The sequence below is a fragment of the Schistosoma mansoni genome, chromosome W (genome assembly GCF_000237925.1).
Source record: "Schistosoma mansoni strain Puerto Rico chromosome W, complete genome".
Lineage (NCBI taxonomy): Eukaryota > Metazoa > Platyhelminthes > Trematoda > Strigeidida > Schistosomatidae > Schistosoma > Schistosoma mansoni.
Genome location: NC_031502.1, coordinates 50,574,609 through 50,591,449, shown reverse-complemented (window position 1 = coordinate 50,591,449; position 16,841 = coordinate 50,574,609). Strand labels below are relative to the sequence as shown.

The 16,841-nt window shown below is 32.0% G+C and overlaps 1 protein-coding gene across 1 annotated transcript; it reads right to left on the bottom strand.

Annotated features, from left to right (window-relative positions):
- Positions 1-10,460: 10,460 nt before the first annotated feature.
- Smp_155980 (hypothetical protein) lies at positions 10,461-12,566 on the bottom strand (the record flags this gene model as incomplete). The annotated part of the gene is made up of 3 exons (XM_018790055.1): positions 10,461-10,505; positions 11,856-12,253; positions 12,380-12,566. 3 exons carry the CDS (start codon positions 12,564-12,566, stop codon positions 10,461-10,463), a joined length of 630 nt encoding a protein of 209 aa, XP_018655436.1.
- Positions 12,567-16,841: the final 4,275 nt, after the last annotated feature.

The window sequence follows — 16,841 nt, the reverse complement described above, 5'->3', positions numbered from 1 at the left end:
AAAACAATTGTCCGCTTACATGTGTTGTTCTAATTTTCACAATGGGAATCTTTAATTTAATAAAATAACTGTCAATATGATTCAATTTAAAATGGTTTTGATTATCCCTTTATTGATCACTTTGAGTGAAATTTGATCAATCTTGGTTGATACACTTGCATCCCACGTGGATTGCCTCAATTTGGCCATTATGACATACAATAATGTAGAATACATGGAATGTGGTTGACAAAGGGACTCGCTAGTCGGGTGTACCCGCATCTCGGACTTGATTTTAACTCCAAGCCTCGAACGCAGAAAACTGAGCAGCTTAATATCTAAGAGAAAGTTGTGCAGAATACATGAAATCCAAGGAAACATTCATCTACCGTACAAACAACTATGATCTAGTAAGCGAGACTTGAAAACCAAATTAAATGATGTTTACTTGTAAACAGTTTCGTATGTATTACACATATACTGTCATTTATCACAGATAACTGGTATGATCGTCCCTGAGATATCATCCATTAAATAATACTGGTTTCCTGCTCGAAGGACGGAGTGAAATAAAAAACCTCAGTACAACGGAAGATAATAATGAGTGTATATCTGCAAGTCGTATGTGCATTCTAAATCATAATAATTCGCTTATTAATTTGATATCATGTGATTCTCATTTAGAGTGACCAACTTATAATGCTACCATTAAGTACTAGGTAACATAGTTTCCACTATCAATCAAATAGATTACAAAATGATCATGTTTAAATTTAATTAACATCACTACTTTCAATGTTTATTATTGATTTGTTTACTTACATTTTTTGTATATAGAAAGTGAAAGTAAAAATTTAAGATTGATGAAATAAAGACCAAAACTAAAATAGTAAAGAGTGTAGAGGGGTCTTTTGAAAAGGGAAAGTAATTTTGACAGTCAATTATGTTTCACTAATTTTTTTTATTTATTTTGAATTTATTACTAAAAAAAACAATTTTTCAGTAATTAAAATATTTTAAAAAACAAGTTATTCATTCTGAAGGAAAAGACATCAATCAACCCATAAAATGTTATTATGATAATGTAATAAAATGAAATGAAACATTTATGTTTCCTACTCACCTCCATCCTTAAGTGATACTAAAAATAACAATATTATTTTAGTATTGTTTGAATCTTACGGTTGATGTTTAAGACTGCAATTGATCAGTCTCTTATTGGCATATGTGCATACTGTGCATATTGCCTCGATATAGCCTTAATTCACAAACTTAAACCCCACAAAAAGTTGGAATGGTGCCTACCAGTGAAACCCATTGCACAAGCAAGTGACTATCAGGACTCAGTAGCTGAGTGAATAACACGATGGCGTTTGCAGCGATAGGTACTGAGTTCGATTCCCTGAGTGAACACCAACTCTGAGGTGTAGGTACATGCAACTGACGAGTCCTAAATAGGACGAAACGCGCGTCCTGGATTCCACTGCTAGCCACTATCCATCTTTGCTTATAACAATATCATTACTATTATAATTATTGTAGTAAACGAAGAACTCGCTGGGAGTAACAATCAATCTTTTATTTATTACAAAATTACAGAGTTCTTTGGTAAAATGTGAAAACTATACATTAAATACTTTATTTTCAAATCATCCATCAGTTATCTCAAACTCCATTGTTCTTTCATTGCTATTACAATTACCCTCTGTTATCATTCTCTTCGATTCGATCTTTTCAACCTTCTGCTGTCAGACATCTCACTTCTATTTTATATTACGTACTACTTATGTCTGTTGGTTTAAGTAGCATATACCACATTGTTAGTATTACGGTCCTAATTATCGGAATATTGTAAATAATGACATTAATTTACTTTGTTTTTTTAAAATATTTGAAAGGCTATTTTAACTAAAAGAAATCATTTTTACCTGAAAATCTACACAACATTGCTTAACCGATCCTATCAAAGAATTAACGTTAGTTGGCCAATGTAATTTAGACAATATCAGTTCTTTATCAAATCCTATTTTCAGTGTACACTATTTAATAGTAAGAAACAAAATGATAAGATGAGCATTGTACTGTTGGTCTGATTTTCCATTCGGTGTAAGTTTTTCAATGAAAACATTTTCAAGTACTGATTTTGTACTGATATCTAATAATCGATTGAATAGAAGTGACATCAGCATTTTTGTTAGTTATAAAATTATTCTTGAGACTTTTCTATAAATAACTGTCTCTTGTATCATATGTTATTTCTGTTTTCTTCATAGTTTATTATCTTTTCTTTAGAATGAATCGAAATAAACAGTATCTAAAAAGCGCGAGACTGATAGGTCCTGGGTTCGAATCTCGCGAGTGCTGGATCGTGGATGCGCACTGCTGAGGAATCCCACAATAAGATGAAATGGCCGTCCAGTGCTTTCAGAATTTCCATGGTGGTCTAGCTTCAATCAACTCATGATTTCAACCATATAAAATAATCTATTAGTCGATCAACATCATTATACAGAATGATATCAAATATTGTACATTGATATATTTAGATATGTATATTAGATTAATTATCCATTAAAAGTTTTATATAACTGAATAACTTATTTTTACTAATGATAAATGGTTCAACTAACTGAAGCAGTGTTACACTAGTTGGTTATTTAGTTCAATTTCTATCCACTGAACAATTAAATCTGGTTGTAATTGATGTTTCATAAGATTGGACTGGTCAAACTAAATAATCCTATTACGTTATATTCTTTCTTCATATTCGCTGTAACATATTTGAATAGTGAATGAAAATTGAGATGTCTGAATTGAATACTTACTTAATAATAGCTTCAATTAAACAGTATGAAACTTATGTCCAGGTTTTTTCACTCATCGCCATTAACCTTTTATTGTGCTAAACATAGGGCACTACAGAGTTCAGTCACTCAAGCGAGTTTGTTAGCTGAATACTATCCATTATTTGACGAATTGGAAACTCACTATTACAACAAAGTACAAACATGTTGGTAAATTTCAGTTATCCTTCCTTAAAATATAGAAATTCTCATGTAGTAAACACAAAACAGTCCTTACTCAGTCATCTTGGCACATTTGAGCAGCTTAGCACTAGAAGTTTACCCAAACATTATTTCTAATACACTAAAGAAAAATTCTACCTTCTAATCAAATAATATAATTTCGTTCACCTATTCAATCAATCTGTCAACTGTTCAATATTTTCTAATGTATTCCTTAGTATTAGAGAATTCATCCATGTCAATCACATCAGTATTTTGTCAAAACAATCAGGTCATCACAACAATAACTATACATACATATATATACAATTGTTATAACGGAAGTTCCATAAATCAACTGTCATAAGTAAAATCATAGATTCATCTCTGTTTACTGCCAACGAAAAAAAAATCATTTTACCTGGTGATCTCTTCTTATTTTCATAAGTCGAAATATGTCTTTTTTTCGAATCTAAACACACGACTAAATTCGAACCAAATGTAAAACAAGACAACAGACACTACTTACAAACATCCTTATGAGTAGCGTTCGTTCACTACAAATGAACAATGAAATATAGACTTTTGTAAGTTTACTAACTGGAATCTCAGTAACGACATGTCTATGATTTATTTATGACACACCATTTTGAAATCCTCATTTTCATTCATTGGTGATTGTCAGGAAGAAATAAAAATTGTTACTTAGATAATTCACTTAATTTATTGATTTCGTAAATCATTTCCTTTTACTAAATTATTCAGTAATTAGTGTCAACTATCACCAGTTCGTTGTATTTAGATTAATATACTGACCGGATATTTAAAATGTTACACATGTCTATAACACTGTAATTTTTGATGTCGTTTTGATCTGTCGGGATTTTCTGGTTGATGTATATCTTCATTTGAATTATTTAGTTTTTGCCTTGAGTTGATCGATATCAATTATTGTTCCTTAGTATAAAAAGTAATATTTTACTTCAACAAAGTAAGAAGATATAATAAATCTACTGGATACTGATAAGAAATAAATCAATAGTTTCCCAGTAATCTGTCCAGAGATTCACTGACTAAGACATAACTGAGACAGCTGAAGAATTAAATTTTAGTAATCTCATGTTCCGAATCACAGTAGAACATATAATAAATGATAAAATTAATGACTTCAACCTTTTATACATTTATTTATTTTATTTATTTGAACATATAAATATTGGTACAAAGGGGTCACCAGATACATATGTGCCACACAAATCTCATTTGATTTGTGTGAGGGTTGTGATACTACCCGGGCGTCCAAACCGAAGCAAGTGGTTTTCTTAAGGGGGAACACTCGGAGCCTTTGACCTAAAGGTCTGACCCACAAGGCAGTGGAGCATCGTAAGGAGATGGAGTCCCATGGTAGCCGATGTCAAACGATTGATTCATACGCCATTTTTTCCTTCAGAATACTGAAGCCCATGTGCACCACTGGTTTGGAATCAGGGTTTTCCAACTCCCCTAGATGGACTTTCCGTGTCCACCAACCCGGGTACAGAGCCGGGCATTTGCTTTTCGTCCTCTCAATTTCGTAAACAACAGTAATGTCACGAGAAGGCAGTGAGTAGGACTTCGCTAGAAGAGGCTTTATATGCATGGCCGTGTGAAAACATTTCGAGAGAGGGCGGGCTCTCCCCACTCTCGGCCGTACCAGGGCATTTGGGGGCTTTCTATACAACAAAACTGTTATTTATAGATGATCAAAATAAGATGGCTATTAAATTAAAATCATGTAACAAGTAGAACTGATGCAACTTAATAATATAATACAATCATGATTAAAATGCTGTGCTACAGGTTGTAAGTTCGCTTCATTTAATTCGATTCAAACAGTCAAATAGTATCACTATTACTTATATAAAAAGTTCAGTTATAATCAAACCAAAACGTCTAGTCTGAGCCATGTTGGTAGATGAAGACTACTCGATTGAGGTCCGCGTGACTATCGTAAACAATGGTTGGAGACTCTGGGTGACACGTCTGCAAATCTATCATAATGATGTAAGTGTATACGCTCTCTGTCTTCCCTGAAACCGTAAGATCAAAATTACTTGATACCTTTCTTTCTACGAACTAATTCTTACACCCTGCATTACATCCTTATATAAAATTTTTCTTTTATATATTACTACCAATCAAGTAACTACCTCATTGAATTCGGTGTTCATCTTGTTGTGCTAATGAGTTGTCGCAAGCTGGACCGATGCATATATGTGCCTTGTCCTACGTTGTAGCTGACTGACTGGATTAATCGGAATTTAAAGAGAATACTGTGAGCTTTATACTTATTTCATTACTTACAATAAATTATGGATTTATTAGGCTTTTGAAATAAGATTTGAAGTATGATTGCTTTTTAATAGCTATGAATGTAACTCGAACAAAATAAAACCAACCAAGCTGTCCACAGTCTATTATCGAAACAAATGAGTCACAGATTCTTCTATATAAAACTTTAACTATCAACATTGAGAAATACTAACCTGAAGGATAAATGGCATTTATTTAATTGATTGAGTAATTTTATTCTTTAGTTTAAGATTTTAAGTATTTGGAGTTGATAAAGATAAAGATTGTTTTGATTTAATTCTTTTACTAAACATAGGATATTAAGAAGGGTTGTATGGTATTGAGCAGGATGCTTAGCCACTAGTATATACTTTAGCGAAAGGTCTCGAAATAAAATAAAAAATGAGTGGAACCTAAGACCTTTGATCTTTTGCGCCAATACTTACGAATAATTGAATTCTGTATATGGATATTAGAAAATTATCCCTTCTCCCTTTTCCAATTTCCTCTTGTTATATTTTTTTCTAATGAATGTAGTCAAATTTTGATCTAACTCCATTAATTTAAATAAATCAAACGAAACAACTCATTGTTAATTTAATTCATTTTTAATTTTTTTAAATCTTAAAACTTACTACGTTTTTTCCCAAAAACATGATTTCGACTGTAAATTCACTAACCGTTATTGTTTATGGATTTTTTTTATTAAGAAAAAATAAACATCTTTTTAGTCCTATTTGGGACTCGTCAGTCCTATGACTCAGTAGCTGATTGGATAACACGATGGCGTTTGAAGCGGAAGGTACTGGGTTTGAGTCCCAGAGTGAACATCAACTCTGAGATGCAGGTACATCCGTTTGACGAGTCCCAAATAGGACGAAACACACGTTCTGGATTCCACTGCTAGTCACTATCCATCTTTGCTTATAATTCTTGTGACGTCAGGCTATATCGAGGCAATATGCACAGTATGCACATATGCCAATAAGAGACTGATCGATTGCAGTCCTAAACATCAATGGGAAAATTCAAACAAACAGTACCAAGTGAATTGAAAAAAACTTTTGTCTTGAAAAAAAGCGTAGTTAATCGTAGGAGGGTTGTTCATGTCGAAAAGTTAAGTAAACAAATTCATGATAGTAAAAATCTTTGTTTATTCTACAGTTTTAATTTCATTGTGGTAATACATGAATCACAATTATTATTTAACATTTGATAGCTATATAGATAATCGATTACTGATAAATTATATGCATATTAGTAAGTGATTAAAGTAATATAGTCATTAATCTACAAGACGGAATCCTTATATAGCAACTCTCCTATAATCATTTTACATCATGGTTAATTTTGGTTAAACCTTTTTATTAACTTACTTAACAGACAATGTTATTCGAATAGTGACAATTAACATATTTCTTTGTACTATTATGATCACTATCTTGTCAGGATAAACGTGTGTGCTTGATCACATGTGGCAGCCTACTCACATATCTCTCTCCAGCTTAAGTGTTATTATTTTAAATATCGCTCGATGTGTCATTCTCTTATATATATATATATATATATATATATATATATATATATATATATATGTACTCAAATCCTTACATACATACACACATATTCGCCGCTCTGCTTCAAACCCACTAAATGTGCTTATAGCCTTGTGATCTGTGCTATCCGTTAATAAACTGCAGTCACTGCCTATTTTCGCGGTCTGATTTCAAACGCTGTTGGAATTTATGTAATCACGGTTATCAAGATGATTGATTAACGAAGCTAAGCCAGTATACTTACACTAGTCGTTTTGGTATATATGTCTTGTGAGAATTGTCATTACCTATCGATCTTGTCATAAAATATTTCAAAATGAATGCAATAATTATGAGTAAACAATGGATTAATTCAAATCTTTATTAATAATGACACAAATGTCATAAACGTTGAACAAACTCGTGTCTATCTGAACTCAAAAGCTTAACTGATAACACATCGATGTATATCCTCTTCTGAAGTCATCCCCTCTTTTTACTGTCATATGACTATAACTATTAAGATATCGTTGATTTATGTAGCCGCATTACATCTGCTTTGATAATTACACCTAATTTATTTTTACTTTGGATCCTAATCAAATTACTCAAATTACATTAATTGCTACTAGATTGTACGTTCCAGATAACTGTAATGTATATCCTCAAAATGATGGAAAAGATTTATAGCTTAGGTGGATGCTACCAGTATGACGTACCTTGAGAATGATGGATTAATTCACAAGATTTTCATTATTTCATTGAAAAGTAAAACAGTTTTCCTTTGAAATGAGAAGGCTAGAAATATCTGTTACTGAAATCTATAATAATCTAACATTTCACCAGATAAAGACAAATTGTTTATATAGCTCCATTCAAATCCATGAATTTATACAATTGAATCTACATTTCTTTGACGTATAAGATAAATAACCAAAATTTAACTAAGATACGTTTAGAAAAAACGCAATAATAATAAATCAAATCACCAGGACAAAAAAACATTTTTGTCACTGTTATCAAGACCTCGGGTTTGATCGGTAAAAAACAGCATGTAATAATAATAATAATAATAACACTAATGTGGTCACTTAAGGTCAACATTATTGATTTCCTGTGTTTTTCTACTAATAATTCTTATACTTGTATTCCGTATATATATATATATATATATTTTTCTGTTGAACTTCCGTTTCCACTAGTTACACATGTATGCTTTTAATATGTTTTTCTCTCTTCCCTTGGAATAATATATACTTAATCAAGGTTCCTTTAACTCTAGCTTCCTGAAACAACACCAACTAATACAGTTCAATGTTCAATTTTGGCAATATACAGTTATTGATTGTCATATATGTGCCTCCATAGCTATAAATATATGAGTTCATATGGGTTTACATATGTTTGAAATAAAATAATATATTTTTATTTATTTGATTTACCTAAATACTTTTGTCAAGATTGAATTACTTCAATAATTGGGATAATTTACTGCTTAAGTGAAGATTATTTAAGTTAAATGAAATGTAACCATTAAATTCACGGTCTAACATTTAAGAATGCAGAGACCTGAAGGTCTTGCATTGAATTTCTGCTAGGGTCGTAGATGATCATTGCCGAGGAATCCCATTCTAGGACGAATCACATGTCCAACAGTCCCAGATTATCAAGGATTATTTAGTCGAGATCAGTCTGTGATGTAAACTATGGAACACAAAATTTGTGTTACCTTAAAGAGTACTCTTTGAGAGACAAGATTAATCACTCTCTGAATGAAATAAATTAACTCGGTATATCAGAAAAATGTTTGATTTTTGTTCTTTAGTAATCATAGCTATAATAAATATACTGTTAAAATTTTGAATTTAGAAATCAATAGCCTTCCATAGTTATTAGCTGAGCGTTAATTTGATGAATGCCGTATATCCAGGGAAATGGAAGGCGTGTTACCCAATACCATAGTTGTTAATGCTATCGCTAATAAATCCTACATACCTTGAAACTTAGATCTAGAGCTTCCTGTCACATAAAACTGATAACTAACATTTCAGTATACTTATAAGCCATGTGAATACACCATAACAAACACTTTTTAATGATATTCTAATAAGTATGTTTTATAAAAATCAACAAAACTATGATAATTATTTGGAGTTATTTAAAACGAATAACCGTAAAACAGTACTCACTAATTCCCTCACTAAGAGTCAAGTGGTCACATGTAGGAAAATTTTAATTCTGTATTTTACCTGAACTAATGACTCATAAAATTATGGCAGTAGAATCTTTCACAAAACACCTGGATTTTAATCTATTACTTAATTTACTTATTCAGCGGTTTATAAATAGTTTTGTCAATCTATTCAACTACTTGCGAGGACTCAGCCATAGGTTTTGAATGTGTCGGCGGTTCATTATTTCAAACCACTGGTATAGAAATAGACTTCATTACTATTATAAGAAAAGAAGGAGATCAAGGAACACATGGCGTTACAGGCCGAACTTATCGAATTCGGTCAAACAGTTTGTTTGGAAAGATTTCTTAAAATCATGAACAGAGATCCTGTGTATCATTATTCATGATGGGAACAAATTATATATATATATGATTTTTCGATAAAAGTTATAAAAACCCTGGTAAAAAAAAAGAAAATATAACCGGAAGAAAACAAATAAGAAAATTCTGTTTGTGAGATCTTTTTCACTAAAAACTAATATTTTTCGGTCTTAAAAAATGGCTTGCTCTAGACCATCCAAAGTTTAGTTTTTTCCTGTTTATCTTTAATCACTGAAGTAGGAAAGAATATCTCTGGAACAATCCAGCATTGATACTCAGTACAACATTGATTAACAAAACTTATGAATAATCGCAATAATCAGAGAATTCTCTGAAGTGGCTTACACTGAGTCACGAAACGTCAGAAAATCTAATTTTTCTACTCATTGGAATATTACAAATATTACAAATATATTATTTATTTATAACAATCTACCCAATGCTCAATTTATTCAAAATTATCAAATCAAAGGCTGAATGTATTATTCTGCTATGATTAGTATTTTACGTTTGTCAAAATTTGTAGATGGGAGAAATTGCGATCTGATGTGTCTTTAAAAGGCAATCGTTTCATATTACAAGTAATTTAAGAAGTTATACGAATAAGTCATGTTTATGTGATTAATTGCATTTTATTTTTTATGACCTATGAAACACTCTTAATGTTCCGTGAGTTCAATAGTTTTATATGAGTATATCAGTTTACTGTATTTCCTTTCGTGAGTAGTTCTGTGCGTTACTTTATCATGCCTAAATAAAACTGAATAGTATTGAGAGCATGAATTGAATTAAGTTGGGTAACTACTGGAAATCATGATGTGTATCGCTGTAGATTCCCATACTAGAACAAAACACCTATTAAATACCTTCAACTTTTAATGGTTGTCTAACATGAAATGATTCGTGATCTCAGCAGCACTGAACGACCTTCATTAACTGTCTATACTGAAAACTGGATACATATACCATTAAACTATTGACTCATAATAGCAAGATTATAAGTATATTACCCATGAGACAATACAATAAATAATAGTCAGTAGTGCAAAAGCGTCACCTTCCCAGTAGTGATAAATCTGTATCATCTCTATCTCGTTCCTTCGTCAAATATATTATAACAAATAATGTTAGTGATAATTTTTTGACTTGGCTTTGACCTTTTATTCTCAATAATTAGTTATTTAAATCATTATTATGTTTAAGAGAATATTTAAACAGCTGTATATTTCTATCATATGTGATAAGGTTATGGTACATTAGAAATGTAGCCTGATGAAGTCACGTGATTTAAATGATGCATGTAACTTTCGTACTTCAAAGCAAAATTAATAACTGAAGAAAATCTCTATGTAAACGTATTTGCATATGAAATTAGAACAAATTTGCTTGTTGAAATTTTAAAGAAAAGTGGTGATGAGATTAACATAAAAGATAACTATCAGAAGGGGTTTTTGTGAAGATTTTAGTAATTTTATATAGTTGAGATCATGAGTTAATTGAAGCTAAAACACCATGGAAAACCTGGAAGCATTGGACGGCCGTTTGGTCCTATTGTGGAACGCCTCAGCAGTGAGCTTGCTTGCTCAATTTCGTGGATTGGTTGAAGGTAGACATTAACAGCGTTAGATGCCGGCTCAGTGGTCTATCGGTTAAGTGCTCTGGCGCGAGACTGGTAGGTCCTGGGTTCGAATCTTAAGAGGCAGGATCGTGGATGCGCACTACTGAGGAGTCCCATAATAGGACGAAACGGCCGTCCAGTGCTTTCAGGTTTTTCATGGTGGTCTAAATTCAATTGACTCGTGATCTCAACTATATAAAATATGAGATAACTGTTCTATATGTCTAAACACAAGTACTAATTTTAATTTTCGATAGGAATTCTTCGTAGTTTGACTTATGAATATTTAAAATAATTTGTACTAACAAACCAAAAATGTTGTGATTGTTCCCATTAATAAGAAACAAACATTCAAACAAAGTATAAGAATAAATGAGCCAAAATAAATCGAAATTATAAACCTTTAAGACCCTATTCTTTAATGTCTGAAGGTAATAATTTCACCACGAGGCTTGTGGATTCTGATCTCTATGTATAATAATGTCATTGGCATCCATTCCTAATGGTTATCGTTAGGTAATGTTTGTCCATGATTTAAACAATAAAATGAACAATAGTGATAACTGAATTTTGTTTAAAAACAAAAGATTTCAATCCGTGTACTTAAATATATACATATACATATATAAGTTGGGGAAATAATCAAATTCCAATTTTATCCCTCTGGTAAACTATCATCTGTACGAATATTTTAATCAAATTTTATTATTATAAATCTACAACGTAACATATCTGTACAGCAGTGTAATCACCACCTTTCATCTATAAATGTTAAATAGTATAAAAAGAAGTAATCTATACAAAATCAATAATCATTGAAGTATACTCACTTTATCAATTTTCTTTTTAAAATAATCCTTATGTTTATTTTTAAATCGTTGACCCGTCTCAACTTGGTATGGTACAGTCAATAGTCCGTCAGTTTTTTCTGATAAATCAATACCAAGTGTAGCGGCGGCTTTTGCACTGATTTTCATAGATTTAATTGCACCATTTGGATCAATAAGAACTGGTAATGAATTGATTGTTGGTTTGTTAAAAACATTAGGAGATTGATCTGTATCAGTATCACTTTTACTTAATTCTACTGAATGATGTTGGTCTTCTTCATCAGTTAACTGACTATCAGCTAGGGTTAGATGTTCACTTGTCTCTTGAGCAATTTGTTCGGCTTTTTCTACTTGAACTAAATTACGCGCGGTTTGCACTAGCCTGGCTACACTAGAACCTGAACTGGAACTATCACTATCGTCGTTATCATCGTCTTCATTATTACCATCAGTTGGGTCAGCATCATCTCCATAATCCATTTCATCTCCATAGTTAACATCAATATGTGTTTCAATTTCTTCACTTCTTGACATAACATTTTCTACTAGAGCTACGCTATTATCTTTCATAACATCCTTATCGAAAGAATTATGATCAGTTCTCTGAGAATCACCCTGATCTAACGTATTTAAATCAGATGATATGTTTGATTGTGTATTTATATTCTCCGAATTCGATGTGACTTCTTTCTGATCCAAATTATCAGCCATAAAGAAATGAATTTCACTATGCTTCTATAACAATATTTATATGTATATATTTAATAAATATGTATATATATTTATCCAAAACAATCGATGAGTGATACCGAGGAAAGTATAGTTGTTATCTAAACAAAATACTCCACATTCATAATTGGTATAAATAAGGATAAGTAAGGAAAACTTTCCTTATCTGTTTAAAGTTATATTTAGTCAAATGTTTTAGGTTTAGAAAATGATCTGAATAAAATAAAATTTTTTATATATATAAGATTTCATATTATAAGCATGTTTTGATTGGCTAATGTGTTATTAGCCAATCAGAATCTAGTTTAGGATCAGCTCTTATGTCAGAGACAGATATAAGGTAGCCAAATTTTCCCCATCAACTTATGAAATAATATAAGTATACATTGACTGCCATACGAGTTTTTCTTATTTACTGACTAATTTAACTATATTTTTTTGCTAATTGTAATCAAGTATCTCTTAAGAATAAGTTTTTTAACATAAAGCATTTTAATCGCTGGAAAATTCCCATCATTATTAAAACACAGATATACGAACGAAGAATATTCTCTTCAAGTTTTGCAACTATTTATCTAAATTATAATCATTCGAGAAATTGTCGGATTTAAGGCAAATACATACCACATGAATGAAGTTGTTTTTATATTGAAATGACTAATACACCATGTTAACTTGGAAACGTTTATGGTTGAAAATCAGAATATGAAAAACATGCAGTGAGTGAGTTTATAATGTAGTTAGAAATGTCAGTGATTACGTAATATGTAGGGTAATATGGGTTAGATAAGAAATTATAAATAGCGGTGGATGCTAAATACATTTCCCAAACATTTGCAACAATTATGATAATAATAACAATAATAGGATATGAGAATAAGATTAGTTTAAACTATGGAAATGTAAAGTGGAAGGTTGTATCTACGTTCATCAAATTATGCCCTCAAATCTAGAAAACAATTGATGATTAATTTGTATAAAGTAATTTGACCAAGGTCAAACAAGCGAATAAACATGTTTCTTCTGAACACAAATCTCCGACATTGTGATCCGAATGGCTATTGGCTCAGTCTTTTAAAAGATTCTTGATCTGATGGAACTAAACACACATCTATTAACATGATATATCACTGTAAATAGCTGTTCAGTTTTAGCTGTACGATCCATTTGTACTAAGTGAGAAAGGACTGGGCTGTTAATAGTTTTTTCACCGACCCCAATTTATAGTTGCTTACTTTATAACTACACTGTAAACTACTCCACGTTTTTCATACTAATTCTGGTTATTAATCTCAAAATTTTATGTAACATGTAAACTTATTCAAGCTAACAACACATATTGTGTAAGCAGAAAAAACAAATTCAAAAACATATACTGTATCATGAGTCAACTAGATATCACCGTGGACATTGAAAGATAATAATAAGATTTGGCGGATTTCTTGAAGTTCGAAATACCGAGACCTGAATTCCGATTTAAATTGTTGAAACGTAATGAGACAGCTTAAAGATCCAAAATTGATTAGTTATTACCTTGATTGGTTTAAATCACATCCTCCCAAAAAGTTTCAAATTAAGACTAAACTAATGTTTTGTGCACCATTCTTAATGGTCGCTAGGGTGATATGAGTCAGTACAACATTTCAACAAAATAAAATGTAACTTTGTACACCCATCAAAGATTAACAAAAACTAGATAATAGTATTTTTATTGCTCAGTGAAAAAAGAACAGAATAAAAGTATATTTCTGTCTAGACATTATAGTGTCGGTGACTATGTTAAGCCCACCTACCTTATTATAACCTTCGTACAAGCCAACTTACTCATTCTCCTTCAGTCAAATTGTGACTTTATTAATTATTCGCTTGTCAACCCTGACTGTTTTCATGTAAGCGTATGTATGTACATTTCCTACCTTACTCATCAAATGTTCGTAAATTATTTTAATCTGACCATACGTATCGGTTCACGCGTGATTAAATAGAGTTGGCTCACTCTCCTTCTCCATTGCGCGTTAAATTTCCTTCACTCTCTTTGCTTCTTTCGCCTCATCCCTCAGATCGTCTATCCAGATCAATTAATGTACAAAATATACCCATTCAAAAATCCATTCTTGTATTTGACTGATTTCATTCCGTTATTCACCAACACGATTTAAGTCGGTGATTACATACGTGAATTGGCGACATGTATATTTCAATAACAAGCAGCATACGATCAAACTGGAGTCAGATACTAAGGCACTAAAACATTTTTTCTTAAATATGGTTATAAATCTATGTACTTTATGTTCTACCCATGTCTGAATGCTGATTTTAAAAACAATTTTTGAAGAGAAATTAATGAAAATCTATGTAACTGTTAATAAGCTGAAAAATACAACCGTTTTCAGAAAATTCTAGTAATAAATAATTGGGATAAATGAAAATAATAAATACGAATGAACATGTTTTAGCAACGTACTTAAGTTGTAAACACAATCACAAAGAATACATATCGTTTCCAGATGAACTTCAGTGATCATGGTAATGTAATAAAAAAAACTGAATTATTATTATTATTATTAATGGCTTTATTCGAAATTATATTTTTGGTATTATATAGAATTTTCAGCTCTTGTTCGACTGCTGTTAATTGCTGTCTTCTTGTTCTTTCTTTCTTTAATTCTGTCAATAGTATTGATAGAGATCCACTCCTCAGGATGATTTTTCTTGTGGTCCAGAACCTCCTGACACGTTGTAGTTAGTGCTTCTTTGATCCCTTTTCAGTTGTCCTGAATGGTAGTTTCTTCTACTTTCAGCGGATCCTGTAAGGCTTGGAACCTGTTGTTGAGAGTTATTTTGAATTGGTTGAGTTTGTGAGTATCTTAAAGGAAGGCCTTATTGAACCTTTGTATTGCTGTTCCCCCAGTTGTCCAGTGTTTCTTTAGCTTCAATTTCATCTTGTCAACCACCAGTTGGTGGTGATCTGAAGCTATGTCAGCTCCTCTCCAGGTTTTCATGTATCCCAGTGATCTTCTGAATTTTTTAGTGATGCAAATATGATCGGTCTGATTCTGTGTAGTGTGATCCGATGAGATCCATGTAGCTTTGTAAATGCCTTTATGTGGGAATATTGTGCCGCCTTTAACCATTTTGTGAATATGCACAGATTTTCAAATCTGTAACCATTCTCATTCCTTCCTCTCACCCAGTCCATGTCGTCCCATGATACCTTCAGCCTCGAGTAGAACTGGTCTTTATTGTCATCGTAGCTATCATTGGTTGGTGCATAACATTGAATAATATCCATCGTGACTCCTTTATTCTATGTTTTGAAAGATGCTTTGATGATCCTGATTCCACGAAATTCCCACTCTATAAGTGCATTCCGTGCTTCTTTGAACAACATTAGTGCAACTTTCTGAGTGTGTGGAGCATTTTCCCCTTCGTGACGAGAGTATAGCAGCATCTCTCCCGAATCTATCCCTTTCTGTACAGCTTGTTTCCATTGGGTTTCGCTGATTACGAGTAGTTCCAAGTTGTGTCTCTTCATCTCCGTTGCTATTGGATTAGTTTTTCTGGACTCTCACATTGTCCGGACATTCCATGTACCTGCGCTAATTGTTGTTCTGGTTGTTAGAATGGGCATTGGCCTCGTGACTTCAGAAGAATCTCGGCTTTCATCCTGAAGCGTCTAAATTCTTGTGAACGAAAATCCTTCAACTCGGAGAACAGAGTTTAAATGGTTTAAATAGTTTATTCTGGTAAGCGCGTTTTAGCAAGGTTGTTTTTTACGGGATAGGGTTAATGAACCCATACCCAATCCTCCCTTTTTCTAACTGGGCTTTGGACCGACAGTAACCCTAGAAGAGCTACAGGTGGAGTTTTCAAGTCGGGTTAGTGAACCTTAATTGGTAAGCTTGGAAACTGAGAAACTTTGTTTTCACATGACACACTGATGTTGACCTTTTTTGTTATCCATCGCAAAACTAATAGTTTTTAGTTGTCAGGATTCTTTAACATGAACTGATATAACTAATCCCATGTCTACAAACATCAGTATTACATAGTAGGCTACCGTCATCGCAGTTTTAGAAGTCAGGATAAGGTGAATGTTATTGCTTGCCGAGTCACTTTTCCTTTTCACTAAACTGAACTGGCACCTTTTATAATTCTAACAATAAAATATCATTTAGTTAAATAAATTTTGTTGATCGGTTCAATATAAAACAAGTTTATCATAGACTGACGTAGCAATTCTTCAAATTATAGTTG